Below are 19,786 nucleotides of genomic sequence, written 5' to 3'. Positions count from 1 at the left end.
GGTATCATTATACATGACAGCATAATGATAAGGCCTTAAATGCAATGCATTATATTTCATAAATACAGAATGATCGACCTTATATCTTACCTATACCGCTTGTTATTTCGAAATAATAAGGATCGGTACTATGATTTAATGAGATGGAACTCTTAAGCGGATAGTATATATATACAAACACTTAACGCTAACCATCTCAGAGTACCCTTTCCTGCTCCTTTTGCTAAAGTATCTATGATGAGTTTATTTGGAGCGCATGCGATTCCATCAGGGTTTTACAGCTCATCCAAATACACAAAGACCGCATATAAAAAAGTGCCCAATAATTTTGTAAATTAATTTGAAAGGTTCGATACATTACAATTATTTTAAATGTTTGCATTAGGCCTTCATTAATATAAACTGACAATTTAAAAAAAAAATTTTAACTCTTTTTTTAAACAGATGGGAATCAAGGCCCAACGAGATAACGTCATTGTTCCCTATAAATTTTACAGCTCATCAAAGGAATGTACAAGTACCGCATATATACAATGCCAAATAGTTTTATTTATAAGTATTAGATACAATACAAAGGTGACAAAGAAACAGGCCGGTAACAACCGTTGCCGGATAGTTTTTCTGCACGAGTAGTCAGGTGACGGTCCGAGGCGATAGCCGAGGACCTTGACCTGACTACAAGTGCAGAAGAACTATACGGCAGTTTGTTAACGACCTTTGTTTTGTATCTGACTTGTACGACGTTTCATGAAAGAAGTAGTACATATTGCATTTTGAAGAGGTAGCAAAATTAAACAGATTAGAAACGTAAATTGCCATATACCAGTTAATGTAAGCTACAGTTTAAACAAACTTTTTTTTCGCTTACCTTCAGCCGAGAGTTTTTTTTTCTTAAGAAATTCAAGAATCTAATAATTTTATAAAAAAAGAACCATGTGAATTAACGAGGAATGTCGTACTCATTTGAGACTTTTTAAAATGCAACTTCGCAAGTAAATAATGTATGAAAAAGATTTTAGGGGTTAGCAAGCTAACATTTGATTTGTATTTGGGTAAAAATGGAAAAGGGGGAGGGAGGTTAAAATAAATTTAAAATAAACAGGCTTGATCCTTTTTTTTTTGTTGAACAAATGCAGGATGTGCCATTCCCCCATTTCCTTAAAAAATAATAAAAATCGTACGATTGCTCCCAAATATTTGAATTCATTATTTATGAATTCGGCAAATCAGGAATCAGAACATTATTTTGTAATCTGCCTGACCACCATGTATTTTTTTCTCATAAAATTGGGGATACGAATATTTTTTCAAGGAAAAAAACATAACCCCCCCTTTTGAAGCTAAATGGTCAATCCCTTAGTGTACTGATATGAATAGTAATATACTGGAATTGTTTGAAAAAAAATAGTTATTGATGCCAACGTATTTTTTTTTTTTAAAAGACAGGAAATATGTCGGTGAAACAAAAAGTTCAAATCTAATTAAAATTTAAAGTGCCTATGAACTCACTGATCATGTACGAGTGATTCTATTCTTAAAAAGTGTCCGTGTAACAACTAAAAAGTGTCCGTGTATCATCTAAAAAGTGTCCGTGTAACACCCGTTAATGTACTGTTTTTCTATAGCTCTGCTGGGGGCAAAGTCGTACAAATATTGTATACGGTCATATGAAAATTCAAATTAAGAAAAATTGATGCAAATGTTTTTTTTTATAACTAAATGGCTAGTTTTTATTATAAAACGTATGTACATATACTCATTTCTCAAGAATATTCTTTAAATTGTTGAAAATTGCTTCCCAGACAATAATTCGCCGACACGTTTTCCGTATGCAATGACCTCAGCGTGACCTTTGTCCAGTGATCGCAATACACATCGCGTCGTCATCAAAATAAACTTATAAAAAAATAATAAAACAATAAAATCTTATTGTACATGTTATACACGTGCTTACCTCAATACTTATGCTCCTTTGTTAATTGTTTACTAAGGGGACAATCGGTAAACTTCGGCTTCATAACACAATTAATTAGCTATCATATACTCACATCAAAACATATCGAGTGAAATTTTTTTTTGACGATTATACGATATTGATGCGTAAAAAATGATAAAATCGTGCTCAGAAGACGAAGATTATGATATATTCATGCATTGGTTCAAGAATTGGATTAACATTTTTGTTCACCAGTCACCGTTTCATATGACTTTAAGATTCCACCTATTATTTGTGGCATATTTTATAATGTGGATTGTTCTTAATCAAGTTTATTATTCATGGTATTTAATCTCTTCATAGTACAATTGTTTTGACAAAACTGTTCTTTCTGTTTTGCATTGTTTCACAATACAACTAAATAAGGTATAATGCGTAATAAAGGTAACAGTAGTGTACCGCTTTTCAATATTCATAATTCGATTAAGCAAAAACAAATTCGAGTAGCAAATTGAAACCGAGGGAAACACATCAAATATAAAAAGAAGGCAACGGAACGATAAAAACGCTGAGATACAACAAAGGTAAACGTCAACATACATAGAAACTGACTGTCTGATGACAACTGGCATATTCCTCGTTTGAAACAGGACATTTGAAGAAAACAATATGTGTTGAACCTGGTTTTATTGCTAGCCAAACCTCCCGCTAATATGGCAATGATGAGGCCACTTTTGACCTCCTTAATTCGAAAATAAGAAAAAAGACTAAACATCTATGTCAGAGAATGTCTTATATCAGTATTTCTAACAATCAATTATATCAAACATAATTCACCTAACAGATTCATTTTCCTTGATTTAATGAAATACTGCACACAAATATAAGTATTCACAATATGAACTTCTATTAATTATACTTTGATATTAGTCATGTCATTTAAAAACAGGTCTTGTTGAAAGCGTCGCTATTCGACTTTCGTCTGTATTCAATGTTACAAGTTTTCCAAAAAATGGTAGCAATTTTTTTGAACGTCAAATATCATGAATATAGTCATTATCATTTTACTTGTATAGATTTCAAGTTTAATGCAATTTAGTGGATATTCTGTAAGAGTGAATATATATATCCATTTGTCATTCCAGGAATCAAAATGTGCTTACATAGTGTTTATAATGGCAATATACTGGATCACCGAAGCTTTGCCTATCGCAGTGACGTCACTATTGCCTATAATTCTGACACCATTAGTAGGACTAGGGAGTGCAAAAGATGTTTCTTCACATTATTTGAGTGTAAGTTATTTCTGCAGTTACAATGTAGGTAACTGTTCATAACTCAAAAAGTACTAACTATGTTATGGATGACATGTAAAGAATTGAAGAGGGAACAAATAATTATTTTAACATTACAATTCACATGAAGAAATCAAATACAACAATATACAAGCGTCCTAAACAGTTTACGACATCTTTGGCAAAAAGCTTTTCCACATTTTTTGAACATATTTTTCTACCTATCAATTTGTTCTTTTTTACTAACTTACCACTAAGTTTTGAATTAGCTGAACTAGTATATAGTATTGTTTAGAGGTAAGATGAAGACCATCTCCAGGTTCGGGATTTCCTCGCTGAGTTGAAGACCCATTGGTGGCCTGGGCTGTTTTCTGTTCTTTAGTCGGGTTCTTGTCTCTTTGACACATTCCCCGTTTCCTTCTCAATTTGTTTTACAGAGTTTGTCTTTAGTGCTGTGTGGAGACAGTAGAGTGCCTCCGCGTGGTGTAGGTTGATAGTCTTATAATATACAAGATAAGGAAGGTTGTGTCTGAGCGAGAACCTCGCTAAGTTCAATACCCTGGGAATATTTATCTAAAGCTCAAATATCATAATTCAGTCCCATTCTTCAATTAAGTCAGACGTCACTACCGAGATAAACTTTGTGTTTTTTTTTTGTTGACCTCTGAATTTGTAGTTTATGTATTTTGTCGGGTACTCTCTTTCTCTCTCTCTCCCTCTTTATATATATATATATATATATATATGTGTTCAATCTCTTTTGGGTCAATTTTAAGTTAAAACAACCAAAAGAAATATGTCAATTGGACCTGCTTTCATACGACATCTGCACTTGAATTTTTACTAGATAACATTTTGGAGATCTGGTTTATTGTCAACATATCAGAATGCTAAGGGAACTCTTACTGTTCACCACAGATTGCAGAATTGTTTCTGTATTGTTACGATTTACAATTTATGACTAAAAACAGTCGAAAAACCATCTGATACAAACCATTAATAACACTTTTAGATATTTGGATGATATATTGGCTCTCAATAAAGACGACGTCAGTTTGTACACTACAGGGATTTATCCTGCTGAACTGACTTTAAATAAAGCTAACACTAACAATAAACACTGTCTCTGTCTTTTCCTGGATCGTGATATCTATATGTTTAACGTGAAGCTTGATATTAAAATTTACGATGAAAGATATGGGGTTTTTTTTAATTCCCTATTGTTAATTATTCATTTTTAGATGGTGACGGTCCCTTGGCACCACCATATGGTGTTTATATATCTCAACTTGTTAGATTCGCTCGTGTATGTAACAATTTATTTTATTTTAACGACTGACATTTTTATAAAGCTTAAATGTTTTTACACTGGTCTAGTGTTTGCGATATCACAAAACATTTACTAAATTTTGCAATCGGTACAATGGCATCATTCTTAAATATAAATCTACGTGCAGACATCTTATACGTTCAGGTATTTCACATCCCATCTTTTATGGTAATTTTCCAAACAAAGCACAAAACTGTCTTGCACCTCAAAAGCTAGCCAAACCTTTACACAGACTTATTCAAAAGGAATATAGTTACGATACTGCTGTCAGGTCATTATAGATTGTATTTTTTGGAACTAATATTCATACTCTCATATGGTCTTCGCTTTGTAAATAAACACATTTATTCTAAAGTTGTTGACATGATACAGGATGTTATAATGGTATGATACTAAACCCCTTACGGGAGGGATTGTGCTTGATTTTCACATGATGAAGACATGATTTTCCAATCAGTTAAATTGAAAAGCTGTCATGTCAGTAACTGCTAGTAGTTCTTTGCTAATTGATGTTCATCATTGTCCTTTTGATTAGTTCCGTCTGTTACCTATTCTAACATCGGACTCGGACTGCTTTTCAACTGGGTTTTACTGTGCGTATTGATGTGTGTTTGTTAATTTCACATTGGATAGACGAACATGACGAATAGGGGAGGGTTGTGATCTCAACAAAACATGCATATGTTTAACTCCACCGCATTTTTGCGCCTTTCGTGTGAAAAGAACCAATATTTGTTTCTAACAACGTAAGATTATGAATTCTTAATTGATCAACACTATTTAAACACATTATTATTGTACCTCGTGTAATCTGTCATGCTTTTGTAAAAGAAAATTAAAAAACACACATTAATCGTCAACATGGACATTGAAATCTTCATTATGCTATATGCTTGACGTATACCCAATATCACAAGGCAAGGCACTCTTTTGTCTCATAAGAATATTTTTGTCGAAGTATTGTGTTTTAGCTTAATGTTTAAACTGTTATTAACATATATGTTTTTAAATCGAAAATCTATGAATTGAAGTGTTTTTGAAAATTTATAAAACCGCTTTTGCTAAAAATGTGATGTTGCGCTCAAACTTCGTAGCATTGAATATCTGTCCTATTGCTGAAGATTCATCAATTTCTTCTTTTTTTATCAAAGCGCACTATTGTCATTGTGACGGATATCAAGTCAAGTTTATAACGATTGCTCATCGAAGAAGAAGAACGATTGAAGGGATACCGTTAATTTAAGCGTTCGAATTGGTTTATATTGTTTTCGCAGATTAAGATCAGAAAATACAATTGTAGTCTGGCCTAAATAATTTTTTGACTGAGTCTTTCCCATAATGCCATTTCTTATAAGTCATGGTTCACACGATGCTAACACAGTTGGCAGGGCCTTTTTTACTTTTGTTTTAGCTCGTGTTATTCTGTAAAAGTTATTATATGTTCTCTTGGCAGATATCCTCCAAAATGATTTACGATTTTTAAACATAGACTTACTACTCTTATCTCTACTTAATATAAAAAACATTTTTATTTCTAATGGAACATTTTGATAGTAGAACAAATATTCAGCCGTGTTCCTTTGAATCGTTTATTTGTGTAATGACTTAATAAACATGTAGTGCGAGTTCTGTTTTAGGATACATCTATGTTATTTCTTGGTGGACTCATCATTGCCGTGGCTATTGAACATTGGAATATACACAAACGATTGGCATTGGCTATTCTAATGTATGTTGGAACGGAGACACGATGGTATGCAAAAATACTGTAATTTGCACTGATAGTTGGTTATTTGCAAAAAATAGGACATTTTAAAAAGAATGAGATGAGAAGTCGATAGTATTTAATCGGGTTTATATATGACTAGCTATTTCATATTTTTGCATGGTAATATGTTTGCCAGAATACCTCTAAAAGAATATAAAGAATTTAATTCTATTCAATTCCGTTTAAATGTTTAAAATAAATCTTGTTCTCGATTGTCTATTGTCCTAATTGCACTATTTTAACCACATGTATAGTTCGCAATCGAAAACAGTAATGTGTTTTTCTTTCTACAATTAACATCTTTGTCTAATTGATGAATTAATTAGTCTCTCATACTTGACAAAGAAAGGTTTAGTGTGGATTAGAGTTAATGAGCATGCCAGCCAAGTTGAGTACGTAGGTTAATCAGAACATTCTCGAGGCAAATAATTCTTTATTTAGAATGGTTTCCTTAAATTTAACCATTTAGTCATTGCTGTTCTGAGCTAATTAACACACTCGATAACGAATGTTTCACCAGCCGATGTATCAACTCAATCTTAGTAATACTTGCATTATAAACGGTACCTAAATATTGCTTCACATGCACATTTTGTCTATTTTGAAATGCATATTCAGTGAAGCTCAAGGCCATACTATTTGAAAATCAAACTCGAACACAAAACTAACTCATGAAATGCATTCAGCACGTACAACATACTTAGTGTACATAATGAGGACAACATGAATTATTTATCACTGTTGATACCATACTAAACACTTGACAATATTTGAAGGCTGATGCTTGGTCTGATGTTACCCACTTGGCTACTATCCATGTGGATTAGTAATACAGCAACAACGGCCATGATGATTCCTATTGCAAACGCCATACTGGTACAGCTAAAGGAAGCAAAAGTCACAAACGAAGAGATTGAAACAGAAGGTAAGTATGTAGGTAGAATTTTGAATATACATTATGTATTTTATAATAAAAACAAACAGACATATTCAAAACATATATACATGTAGAAGCAGGGCTGTTTTTTTCGTGAAAAATGTTTCATGTTATGTTTTCCCGCGTAATTGTATAACTTTTACAGCTAACAACGTGCCGTTGATGTTGCTCATTGCCGTCAAATGGTCAGTAGTACATCTTCGTTATATGGTCTAATAATTCATTGTATACTTATGTTATTAGTGATTCTTTTGAGTATTAGTATATCAAAAAGCTCGAGAGCAATTGAAAAATGACCCCTCGGTGCGTATGTAACCTTTATTAATAAAAGTCTTTATGGATATAATTATCAGGTGAGTTTAACTTGAAACTCATTTTACATCCAGGGTTTGTTTCCCTAACTTCTAAACATATAGACGTTAAACTGGCGTTGTCAGTTTTATTTCGACTAATGAGATTGAATGTCCCTTTTGTATCGTTCGCCTCTCTTATACATCCTAGATTGAAAAAGCATTTGAGACTCTTTTTTCTTGCTTACAAACTAGGAAAATAAGAAAACTTGTAATCCCATACAAATTGGTATGAATAGCTCAAATAAAGATTCGTTATGATCATTTATTGTACAGAACGTTACTATTCTCTACTAGTTTGTCAGTAATTGCCTACCCCTTCCAGAGAACTTGTGATCACCATGTGTTTATACAAGTAGTTCGTGTTGCTCAGTCTTTACTTTTCAATGTAGTGTGCTGTGGATTTTTTTATCTTTCCGATGTGTTTATACGACCGCAAATTTTTGCGTCGTATATTGGTATGATGTCGTCGTCGTCGTCGTCGTCGTCGTCGTCGTCTGCGTCTGCGTCGTCCGAAGACACATTTGGTACCACAAGGTTCCATTTCACAAAGGGAAGGCTGGGATTAAGTTTGGGGGTAATTGCCCAAAACGTTTAGGAATTAGGGGCCAAAATGGGGCCAAAAACAAGCATTTTTCTAGTTTCCAGACAATTACTTGTGTTAAAGTGTATGGATCTCTCTTAAATTGTAATGCAAGGTACCATACCACAAAGGGAAGGCTGGGATTGAATTTTGGGGGTAATTGCTCCAAACATTCAGGAATAAGGGGCCAAAAAGGGGCCAAAACAAACATTTTTCTAGTTTCCAGACAATAACTTGTGTTTAAGTGTATGGATCTCTCTGAAATTGTACTGCAAGATACCATACCACAAGGGAAAGCTGTGATTGAGTTTGGGGGTAATAACTAAAAGGGGGGGGGGGGGTTAAAAACAAATTTGGGGGGGGGGGGTGATTTTTTTTTTCATCATTTTTTTTTTTTTTTTTTTCTTATCCAATTTTTGTATTGATTATTTCTGATTTATATATAAAAGCAAAAAATACTGATATGGCAGGAGATACACACCAAACATGATGTTCAAATTATTATATGAAGTATAGTGCAATAGTAGGAAATCTTCAATTGCATATTGTTGCGCTATAGCACAGTATTGCGCAATAGCAAGCAATCTTCAATTGCTCAGTATTGCGCAATAGCAAGAAATCTTCAATTGCACAGTATTGCGCAATAGCAAGAAATCTTCAATTTCACAGTATGTACAATAGCACAATATTGCACAATAGCAATAAATCTTCAATTGCACAGTATTGCGCAATAGCAAGAAATCTTCAATTGCACAGTATTGCGCAATAGCAAGAAATCATCAATTGCACAGTATTGCGCAATAGCAAGAAATCTTCAATTGTACAGTATGGTGCAATAACAAGAAATATCCAATTGCACAGTATTGCGCATTAGCACAATACTGCGCAATAGCAAGAAATTTTCAATTGCATTGTATTGCGCAATAGCAAGAAATATCCAATTGCACAGTATTGCACAATAGAAAGAAATCTTCAATTGCACAGTATTGTGCAATAGCACAGTATTGCGCAATAGCACAGTATTGGGCAGTAGCACAATATTGCACAATATCGCACAATATCGCAGTATTGTGCAATAGCACAGTATTGCACAATATCACAGTATTGCGCAATAGCAAGAAATCTTCAATTGAAAATAAATACAAATATTTCAACCCATTTCAAATTTTTAAGATCTTTCACCACATTTATTTTGTGTCAGAAACCTATTTTATGTAAAAAAATTTATCACAATCCAAATTCAGACAGTATCAAGCTTGAATATTGTGTCCAAACTTGCACCAACTGTTCAGGGTTCGACCTCTGCGGTCGTATCAGGCTGCGCTCGGCGAAGCATTTTATTGTTATTTTGACCTAACGTTCTCATTTTTTTTCGACTGATGATTTTTAAATATCCACTTGGTATCTCCCGTCTCTTTTAAAATCACTACTTATATCGATAAAGCCATGTATACGTTCATCATAAATGAGATTATTATTTTAAACTGACAGATTATTAAATCAAATGTTATCTCTTTGCAGTTTATGATAATGACGCACTTCACCTTGAAGATATAGGCATTAATGGTATAATAAAAGGGAATGCTCAACCTACAATTACCGATATAGGGAAAACAGATAAGTATGGGAAGATATGTATATGTTGAAAAGAGTTCTGATTAATCGTTAACATATGTGTGCTATATTCAAAGCCAAGACGGGTCCGATTACTCTCAAGCTATGATACAGATACAGGTTTTCCCTTTTGCATATCCTAGTTAGATAAGTGGCGTAAACTTATTATGCAGATTGTACAACCTTCTTTCCATGATTATTATATTTACAAAAACACTATCCTACGTAGCAGAAAAATTTAAGAGAGCTATCTTACTTTACTCATGTCTATCGGTTTCTATGTAAGATGATCCTTTCTGTGTGAAGTTCACCGTTGATAAATTATATACGTTGACGACCTTTGCTGTATTTTTGAACACAACCGTTTTGATGACCGCTTTGTAATCAGCATTATTGTCAACATACTTTAAAAAAATTCCAATTTGGTACCAGTCTTTTTTTCTTCGTATGAAACAGATTTTTAAGAGTCGTTGAGCACTGACACAACTTTGTTTTAATGGTTTAATGCCTGACAAACGCTTGGTCACTAGTGATGGCAGTTTCATATACACCTTTTTTTTTTGAAAGATTCTGAATTACTTGTTTGACAAGTGTTCCAGTTACAATTACTTGATAACAATCCAGGTGTTGAATACTTGTATATCATTATTTTTTCTATATATTTTCAGAACTTCAAATTACAAGGCTGAACATGAAGACAACATGGATGAACCGGAAAGCAAAGAACATCTTGAAATATGTAAAATGATGTCTATCTGTATAGCACATGCCGCAAACTGTGGTGGCCTCGGGAGTTTGACTGGAACTGGTCCTAATGTTGTTTTCAAAGGACAAAGTGATATGTTAGTTTTCCATTTACATTAGTATTTCAAATGTAGATGCATGTGATTGGCTATAGCGATTGAACCTATCAACGACATACAGTACTTTAAAGGGCGTTACAAACTCAGATAATCGAAACGTTTTCTCACTGTGTTAAGTATGTTCACTTGTACTTAACCTTTCCATTTTATTAAGTTTATTAATAAATCATATACAGAGATCGGATGCAAAAACATAAAACAAGATTACAATGTATTCGTTATTATTTTCTTCTTTGGAAATAGTATGGGGTTTTCCATAGTACTAATAGACTTTGTATGATCTTGTATGATCTTGTCATACTGATGATATACAGTAAACTCGTCACAAACCGCAAAAGTGAAAAACTTATATTGTATAGGATGTTTTTCGCTATTTTGGAAACCTAATTGTCAATGACAGGCCTTTGATTGTTTCTATTGAAATTAACTACTTTAATGGACATTAACATATTTAGAACTTAGCATATTGCTTAGACACATGTTTTTGTAAAAGACATTATATGTAGCCCTTATATGGCATGTACATATTTGTGTCAGTTTGATCGATGTATCCCCCATATTTGCTCAAATTCATGAATGAAGGCAACAGTAGTATACCGCTTTTCAGAAGTCATAATCCGATTAAGCAAAAACAAATCCGGGTAACAAACTAAAACCGAGGGAAACACGTCAACTATAAAAGGTAAAACAACGGAACAACTGAAGCACTGAACTACAACAATAACAAACGCCAACATACATAGACACAGACTATGTGATAACAACTGCCATATTCCTGACTTGTACAGGACATTTTAAGAAAAATGGTGGGTTGAACCTAGTTTTATGGCTATATAAACCGACCGTTATATGTCAATGTAAAAAATACAGCTAAAATGACACCACTACGTGACAGGGATACAGTACAATCAAACGCCAGGACTCTCAGCATAGAGAAATACATAAATAGTATTAAAATAGTACATTACAACATGTTAACCGCCATAAACGACAGTCAACTCCCATGAATTTACGACAGCACACTAAGACACCACAAACGAAATATAAACTGCGCGTCACATGAATGGATAAACAAAAAGTGGCTTTTTTTTTGTGACGTTTATATTATCGCAGGTAAATTTCTAAAAATAAAATAGATTTGTTTAATTAATATAGACACTTACACGAATTTACATTGGGATGCAGTTTATAATGGTGTTATTTTATGTATTGTTTAGCCATGACAAGAATATTAGAATAGACTTGTGCATGTTGTGTTTGTTATGGTGTTATTTTTTTTATTTTCTGAATTGTTGTTTAAAATCATATAAATAAAGTAGCGGATTTTTTATCTTAACTTTAATATACATATAAAAACAAAAATAGAAATAAAATAACTGTAATATAAAGTAAGACCAAACAGTAAACACACACGAAAACAAACAACATTAAACAAAAACCCTGTAGACGAACCACGAGTAACTCGACTATACTGACAAATAAGACAAATGTGAAATGTATCGAAAATACAGAATTAAAACTACAAACGAAATAAACAGACAACAGCTCAGCACAAAATGACCCAACGGACCTACACATATACGAAAGAAACAACAAAATTCCCTCAAAACGGGATATATAAATACTGAACCACGTCGACTCCAACAGCGAACATAAGACATAACACAATATCCAACCGGACTTACAAAAGAAACATCAAAATTAAATTCACAAGATATAATAAAGGTATATTTAACTCTTTTCAGCATATTCGAGAAATACGGAGGAGAATCGCCGGTTACCTTTTCGTCATGGTTTGCATTCGGTTTACCAATATCTGCTATCATGTTACTGTTATCCTGGACATGGCTTCAATTGTACTTCTTAGGAAGGTAAGTTATGAAAATGGTTTTCGCTATTAACGTTACAAATGGAATATCTTGTATACAACGTCATACATTATGTACACAACGCACAAACTAATTGTTGTATTTTATCAAAATTAACGAATACGATTACGCACCGCTGTATACTTTAAAAGCATGTCATAGAGTAAGTATCAACTTCATTTTCCTCTCATCAGATTTGTGAATTGACAGGGTTTTTTTTATTTAAATTATAAGTATCAAAGAGGGTACGAAAGACAAAAACGAACTGACATTGTCATTGAAAAAAAACAAAACAAAAGAAATACAAAAGACAAACAACAGACTATAAATACAAGATACGAAAAAAACTGACCAACACGTAGCCCAGAGAACACCGGTGGTGATGGCAGGTGCCCCGGAAGGACAAGTGAGGATATCTAATGTTATATTTATATTGTTTTCAATATAGAAAAGTGATACTGTTTTTTTGTAAAGAGTAAATACAAGTAAAAAACCACTGTACTTCCAAGTCTTTTAATGTTTAAATGTCAAATGTGTACTGAAACATAGAAACCTCATATGTTTACGGACAGTCTAGTATAAATCATTGTCGACAAGGTGTATATCGTAAATTTCAATTCAAAAACATATTTACTGTAATTTTATTCTTAAAAATTGCTATTACTAGAAGATGCCCGCGAATTCGCGGTACAATTGGGCAAGTGTTGAAATAAAGAGTTTTTACATTTCGCGGGCAGTACGTCAACTGAGCATGCGCTAAAGCGTATAAGACACGGATCGATAAAGATCTCCGAATTGGGTTAATTCCTCACAAACTGGCGTTATCTGTGGAAAAAAAATCAAATTTAGGAAGTACAAAACACTACATTTATACTTCATATCACAAATTCTTCCGACTTAGTATGGTTTAAGAGGAAATGCGCCTCAATGAAATCGGTCTCTTCCTTTAGTAGTATTGATTTTCTAATTATTTTCGAAAGACCTTTTTTTTTTTGATTGTCAGTTAGACCTCCAGCGAAGTAAATACATGTTTTTTTATTGTAATTTAAGAGGTTGTTTACAGTTTTGTTCCGGAAATGCTGAGTCTAGGTCAAGAATCAAGTCGCTTTTGAGAAAAGAATATGCCAGCCTAGGCCCAATTGAGTAAGGTTATATATACGTAATCTGAAATGTTCATAAGTAAAAAAAAAACGAACATTGAAAAACTCTCCATTTTGTTGTTGTTTTTCTCTTGTTTTTAAGATGATTGTTTTTGTGGGGTTGGAAATAGAAGGCGGTAATGCAACTATCCAAGTTAATATCAGATTAGTATGATACTTACTAGAACATAAAAGACTATCAACAAACGGTACGGATGGTAACAACCGTCATATTTCTGACTTGGTCGAGGTAAATTTGTGAAAAGGTGATTTGTTTAAGGCCGTCAAGTGGTGATCACTTATATACTCGTAGAGGTCCTAGATTTCATAGGGCTAACAACACGTAACGTCCTCTATTGTTGTTACTTGATTTCATAATTTATCTTTATACGAAACTCGGAAGGAAACGTTCCGTATACGATAAATCCCGTATGAACGGTTGCTACTAATATACTACAGACCCATAGAGAGGTCAGTAAACATATATATAATAGTATACATTTCCCACAGAAGAAATGACTTTACAGAACTCGAGTTTCCTGTCAGGATGTTTATATAGGTTTGCCACTAAACCAAGAGGTCTAAATAATACGCTTAAATACAGTAATTCCTTTATACGTTTTGTGGACATCAATAAAAATAAATGAATGTAGTAAAGTTTCCATTGAAACTAATATCGATCAGAAACCACATGACATCAAAGTACGGCCTTTAACGATTAGCCTAAAACTAGTGTGAGGTAAGCTATCAAAAGCTAGCACACGAAAAATTTAGAAAAAACATTAACGAGGAAACCAACAGCCGATTCATGTACAAAATAATAAACGAAAAATAAATATCGTAGACGGTGACAAACGGCAATCATGGAACTACATGCTCCTGACTTGGTTCAGGTATATAAAGACTTCGGAGGGATTAAACATGTTTCTACAGCTGAACCCATCCCAAACATGGGACATTGTTGTAACATAATAACATCATCAAAACAATTGAGAAAGACTTGACACATGACAAAGAACAAATAACAAACGACTAAATATGCTAAAGACACACCGTCCCGAGATAAGAGTACTCGAAGTAACTAAAAGCTAGTTATACGGCAATTACAAAAAAAATAAATCAAGTTTTTTTGCAGACTATAAAATAACAATCTTTGAATTAATGCATTCAGTGTACATATGTCATTTGCAGTCACTTTTGCATATGTACTTTTAAGTACAAGACTATTTAAGTACTGATAAATAACTTTTACTGTATTGAACCATTTTCAGTTCATTAAGTAAACAATACTAGATTGGTACAATTACTTTGTCCTGTTGTTCGATATTTCGAGTTGTGTGTTGTTTTGTTGGCTGTTGATTGAATTTTTAAAATATATTTTCCTTTCATTTCAGTCATTGTTTTTACTGGTTTCGACTTAGAGTTTCCTTTCCCCCTTTGTATCTCGATCTTTTTTTTTACTAAATATTATTTTTGTTTCTAAGCTGATCTTTTTTCTTAACATATAATACAATGCATTACAATTAAATGGAGACATGTAAAAAAATAATGAGATGTAGTATAATTTGCAATGAAACAACTATCCATTATGTTTATATTTCTGATGATACAGTTAAGACATTCTTGTACATTTTTTTTGATTGGTATTATTTTTATATGCATTTTGTTTTAGTTTTGCTCAAGCCGCCGTAATTGGTCACTTTGTTCTCCTTGCATTTTTATGGATAACAATAGACATAGGGGATGGAGATGGATGGCACAATATATTTCCATCAAAGTAAGTAATACAAATTTTCAAACTGTTCTCCATGCAAAAAAGTTTGATCTACAATATTCATGTACTTGCTTTCGTTGCGATATAGCATACAACATCGAACCCCAATAATTGACCGGGGTATTGAAGTATGATACCTTGAGCTTTACCCATACAATAGTTTTACCCATGTCAGAGATGGATGTCCGTTGATATTGATGCAAAACAAAATCTTTGTCCTTATTTAATGTACCAAGTCAGGAATATGACAGTTGTTATCCATTCGTTTGTTGTGTTTGAGCTTTCGATTTTGCAATTTGATTTGGGACTTACCGTTCTGAATTTTTCCCCAAGTCTTTGGCTTTTCAGTGTAGTAAAACATCTAACAGTGTCTACATATAACCACTCATTCACTAAGCCCGTGTCTGTAGAGACGTTTTGGAATTTCAATGAACGTAATAAATGTATTGCTGGTGACACATTAGAATCGTTACTAAATTCTTCCATAGATACACAGATTTTAATTGGAAGTTAGGCTGTACCTGTAGAAACTTAAATCAACCAGAATAGCACATCCTTTTTTTAGGAAGATGTTGTTTACCGAGCCTGGAAATTTAGATACGATCTTAGTAAACTTGTTAATCATTTAGATAAACTTATTCTAAAAGGTTTGCAATTCAACGCTGTAATTAGGTCTTTGTATTTTGATTATATTGTCATTAATATTGATTTTATCATTAGTAAATTAAAATCATACTATATAGTTCTGTTATACAGATATGCACTTTTCCGGTACTAAAATCTGTCGATACCTTTATTTTGGCATTGAACAAGGTCATGGTTTTCTCTGACTGTTAATGACGTCTTTACACTAAACTCGTTGGATGTTGGATGTGTACTGCTTGATCTTTTATAATTAGATACATGATTTTTGCATTGGTTGTTATTGACTTCGAATTAGCTGTCAGTAACTGCGAGTACTCTCTGATCTGTACTAAGTGTATTTGTATATAAACGATATGGATTTGCCCATTGTTGAAGACCGTTCGGTGACATGTAGTTGTTAACTTCTATTTCATTTGGTTTCTGTTGTAGGGTTGCGTTCATACCAAATCGTCTTATTTTTATAAACAAAACTACTATTAAGATCAAATTATTATAATCATTTATCGAATTAGGTTGTGTTTGTCATTAGCTACGCGTTGTGGCCAACCATTTTGACAGACTATTTTTGGTCTGAAGGAGCTTCATACTACATTGTAATTCCATATATATGACAATGATCAATTTGTTAATTCGGATGGGAAGATACGGTTGTTACTTGAATGTCTTGCATAAAGCGCTAATAGGAAGAAGACAACAATGCCAGTCAGATATGGCTACCCATGTGAATTAATCGGCGTCTCGGCGTCAAACTATGTACAAGAAAAGTACTGACTATCGGGCAGTAGCATGTTGTCCTCGAAATTATTTTAACAAGAAAAAGAACTGTTATTATCTAAGATAGATATAAGAAGATGTGGTATGGGTGCCAATGAGACAACTCTCCATCTAAGTCACAATTTGTAAAAGTAAACCAATACAGGTCAAAGTACGGTGTTCAACACGGAGACTTGGCTCACACTGAACAGCAAGCTATAAAGGGCCCCAAAATTACTATTGTTAAACCATTCAAACAGGAAAACCAACGGTCTAATCTATATAAAACGAGAAACGAGAAACACTTATGAGCAACATCAACAAACGACAATCACTGAACATCAGGTTCCTGACTTAGGACACGGGCAAACAAATGCAGCGGGTTTATACGTTTTAATAGGTACCAACCTTCACCCTTACCTGAAACAATAGTGTAACATTACAACATAGAAAGACACACTATAAAATATGAATTGAAATTGCTCAACTCAATCAAAAGACATATTACCACAAGTGAACATACACTGAGCGAATAAATTTGATCTATGACACAGTGTAAATACAAAATCAATAAAATAAGGGTTGAGATGTTAAAAATTTCAGAAAGACAACCATAACCTTGAACAAATTGCCGCCAAATAGAATAATGTAAACAGGTAAATGAAATAGTTTTGTTTCAAAGAGCATATCTACAGAAAAAAATTATAATAATATAATTATGAACGTGTGGTTATGCATACATAATCAGTCCAAAAGGCAACTGCCTTCAATTGATGGTTTCACGGACACACGTTCACATAAAATTCGATGATCTCTAGGAAAAACTCAAGACCAAGTCGATACATATGTTAAACTTTGCATTGTTCGCTTTTTGTGCCTTGCCAGCACGACGTCTGACCATCTTTTCGCAACGGGCAACATACTTTTCTGTGGCCTGTTCCCTGGTGATTGTGTATGGTAAAGACTGACATTAACATTTCAAAAAAAGTACAACGACGGATGCATATGTATTTCAATAACATGTTACATGGATTAAGCGAAAAATTAATATTACATTTTCCATGTGATGTTTGTAACTATTAAAAATTAAAATGAATTCCATGACTTTCCAGAACTGTTACAAACTCTACACCAGCTATATTATTATCATGCAGTTTATTTATATTTCCGTCCAGACTCCGAAACTTTTCTGAAAAAGGTTAGTATTGAGTAATTGATAAATCTGTATTATATAGACTTGTTTTGTATTGAAAAAATAAAATCATAAAATCATACTTGTGCATTTCATTTCATAAATGTAATCAATGTCTGTTGTTGTCAGTTTAAACGACAGATCTGTTTGTTAGAACCTCAATGTCCTCTTTAAGTCCTCAATGACGTGAACAAACAATGTAGCGGTATGATGACGATTTTGATAGAATAATTAAATGTTCGTGCGTGATCTTTGTGATGTCCGATAACATAAAAGTTAATAATGCATAAATCAAATCAAATCAAATTATTCATTGGTGTAGAATCCAAACCGTTAATTGTTACCAATACAATCATAAACTATTTTTAAAACATATTTAAATTCAACGGTAACAAACATTCATATGATATAAAAATATCATATATTGAGATATTTTGAAGGTGATACTAGTAATGCGAGTGTTACAAAAAGAGGCGAAAGATACCAAAGCTTAAGAGGCATTCAAACTCGTAAGTCGAAAATAAACTGACAACGTCATGGCTAAAAAAGAAAAACACAACAGACAAAAAACCAGTACGCAAAACACAACACAAAACAATACAGAAATCCAATAAAACTTAAGTTAATATCAGGTGCTCCGGAAGGGTAAGCAGATCTTGCTCCATATGTGACACCCTTCATGTTGCTGGTGTAAGTACAAACCAGATTAAAAGTATAATTCGGCAGGTCAAATTCGAGGAAAAGGGGATATAACTAAACGTAAATATAGTTAATACAAAAATCAAACATTCTATTATTTGGTCAGCTATGTTATTTCTTTGTACATATTAATACTTTACCCCCTTATCAATGACCGTGCTATGTCTTACTGATTATATGTAACCATAAATGTAAATTTTTAATCATCATTTTTGGCATTTGGAATTTGGGGTCCTCAATGCTCTTCAACTTTATACTTGTTTGGCTGTCTAACTATTTTGATCTGAGTGTCACTGATGAGTCTTATGTAGACGAAATGCGCGTCTGGCGTATCAAATTATAAGCCTGGTACCTTTGATAACTATTGTTTAAGGATGGGAATATAATCTCTTCTTCATAAAAAGCTTTTAACCACGTTTTTCTAAATTTTGAGATTTTGAAGCAATATGAAATTCATTCATGCCTAGTCAAAAATATGACTGTTGTTTCTATTCGTTTGATGTGTTTAAGATTTTGATTTGGCCATTTGATAAAAGACTTTCCGTTTTGAATTTTCCTTCGAGTTTGTTACCTTTGTTATTTCAACTCCCTTTTTACAGAGGGAACATAATTTTTTTTAAAGGTTTTTTTTTCCTGTTTAATATGCAAATTACAATTACTAAATCTGATTTTAACAGAATTAGAAATCATGTATTGGTCTACTTTATCAAAGTTCGTAATCATTTTTTGAAATTGTCTATACGTTCTTAGTTTTCATTTGGGTCATTTAGGTTGTTAAATATCTGTTTTTCTTGTATCTAAATATTTTCCAACTAATTCATTGCCTACAGCTTTAATCAGTCGTTATTTTTTAGAACGTATTTTTTTTCGATACGTGATTGAACCCTATTTTTCAAGGACTATTTTTCAGTTTGGCAGGAAAACTGTTATGAAAATGTAAGCCACAAATATAGGCATTTGAAGCATAAATTGCCCCTTTTACATTCATAAAATGGCACCAAAAACATACAGAAAGTTTTATAGCATTAACAGCTATAGGA

The 19,786-nt window shown here is 33.0% G+C and overlaps 1 protein-coding gene across 1 annotated transcript in view; it reads left to right on the top strand.

Annotated features, from left to right (window-relative positions):
• Window positions 1-19,786, top strand: part of LOC127712715 (Na(+)/citrate cotransporter-like) — a 77,557-nt gene that overhangs the window by 44,518 nt on the left and 13,253 nt on the right. The window contains exons 2-10 of the mRNA XM_052219316.1: window positions 3,082-3,231; window positions 6,199-6,314; window positions 7,106-7,254; window positions 9,721-9,820; window positions 10,482-10,655; window positions 12,422-12,547; window positions 13,595-13,687; window positions 15,356-15,460; window positions 17,968-18,053. Coding sequence (XP_052075276.1) covers window positions 3,082-3,231; window positions 6,199-6,314; window positions 7,106-7,254; window positions 9,721-9,820; window positions 10,482-10,655; window positions 12,422-12,547; window positions 13,595-13,687; window positions 15,356-15,460; window positions 17,968-18,053 — 1,099 coding nt within the window. The remainder of the gene's footprint in view (window positions 1-3,081; window positions 3,232-6,198; window positions 6,315-7,105; window positions 7,255-9,720; window positions 9,821-10,481; window positions 10,656-12,421; window positions 12,548-13,594; window positions 13,688-15,355; window positions 15,461-17,967; window positions 18,054-19,786) is intronic.

The sequence above is a fragment of the Mytilus californianus genome, unplaced genomic scaffold (assembly GCF_021869535.1).
Source record: "Mytilus californianus isolate M0D057914Y unplaced genomic scaffold, xbMytCali1.0.p SCAF_8, whole genome shotgun sequence".
Classification (NCBI taxonomy): Eukaryota; Metazoa; Mollusca; class Bivalvia; order Mytilida; family Mytilidae; genus Mytilus; species Mytilus californianus.
The sequence above is the reverse complement of the archived record's forward strand: the minus strand, read 5'-3'. Positions and strand labels throughout refer to the sequence as shown.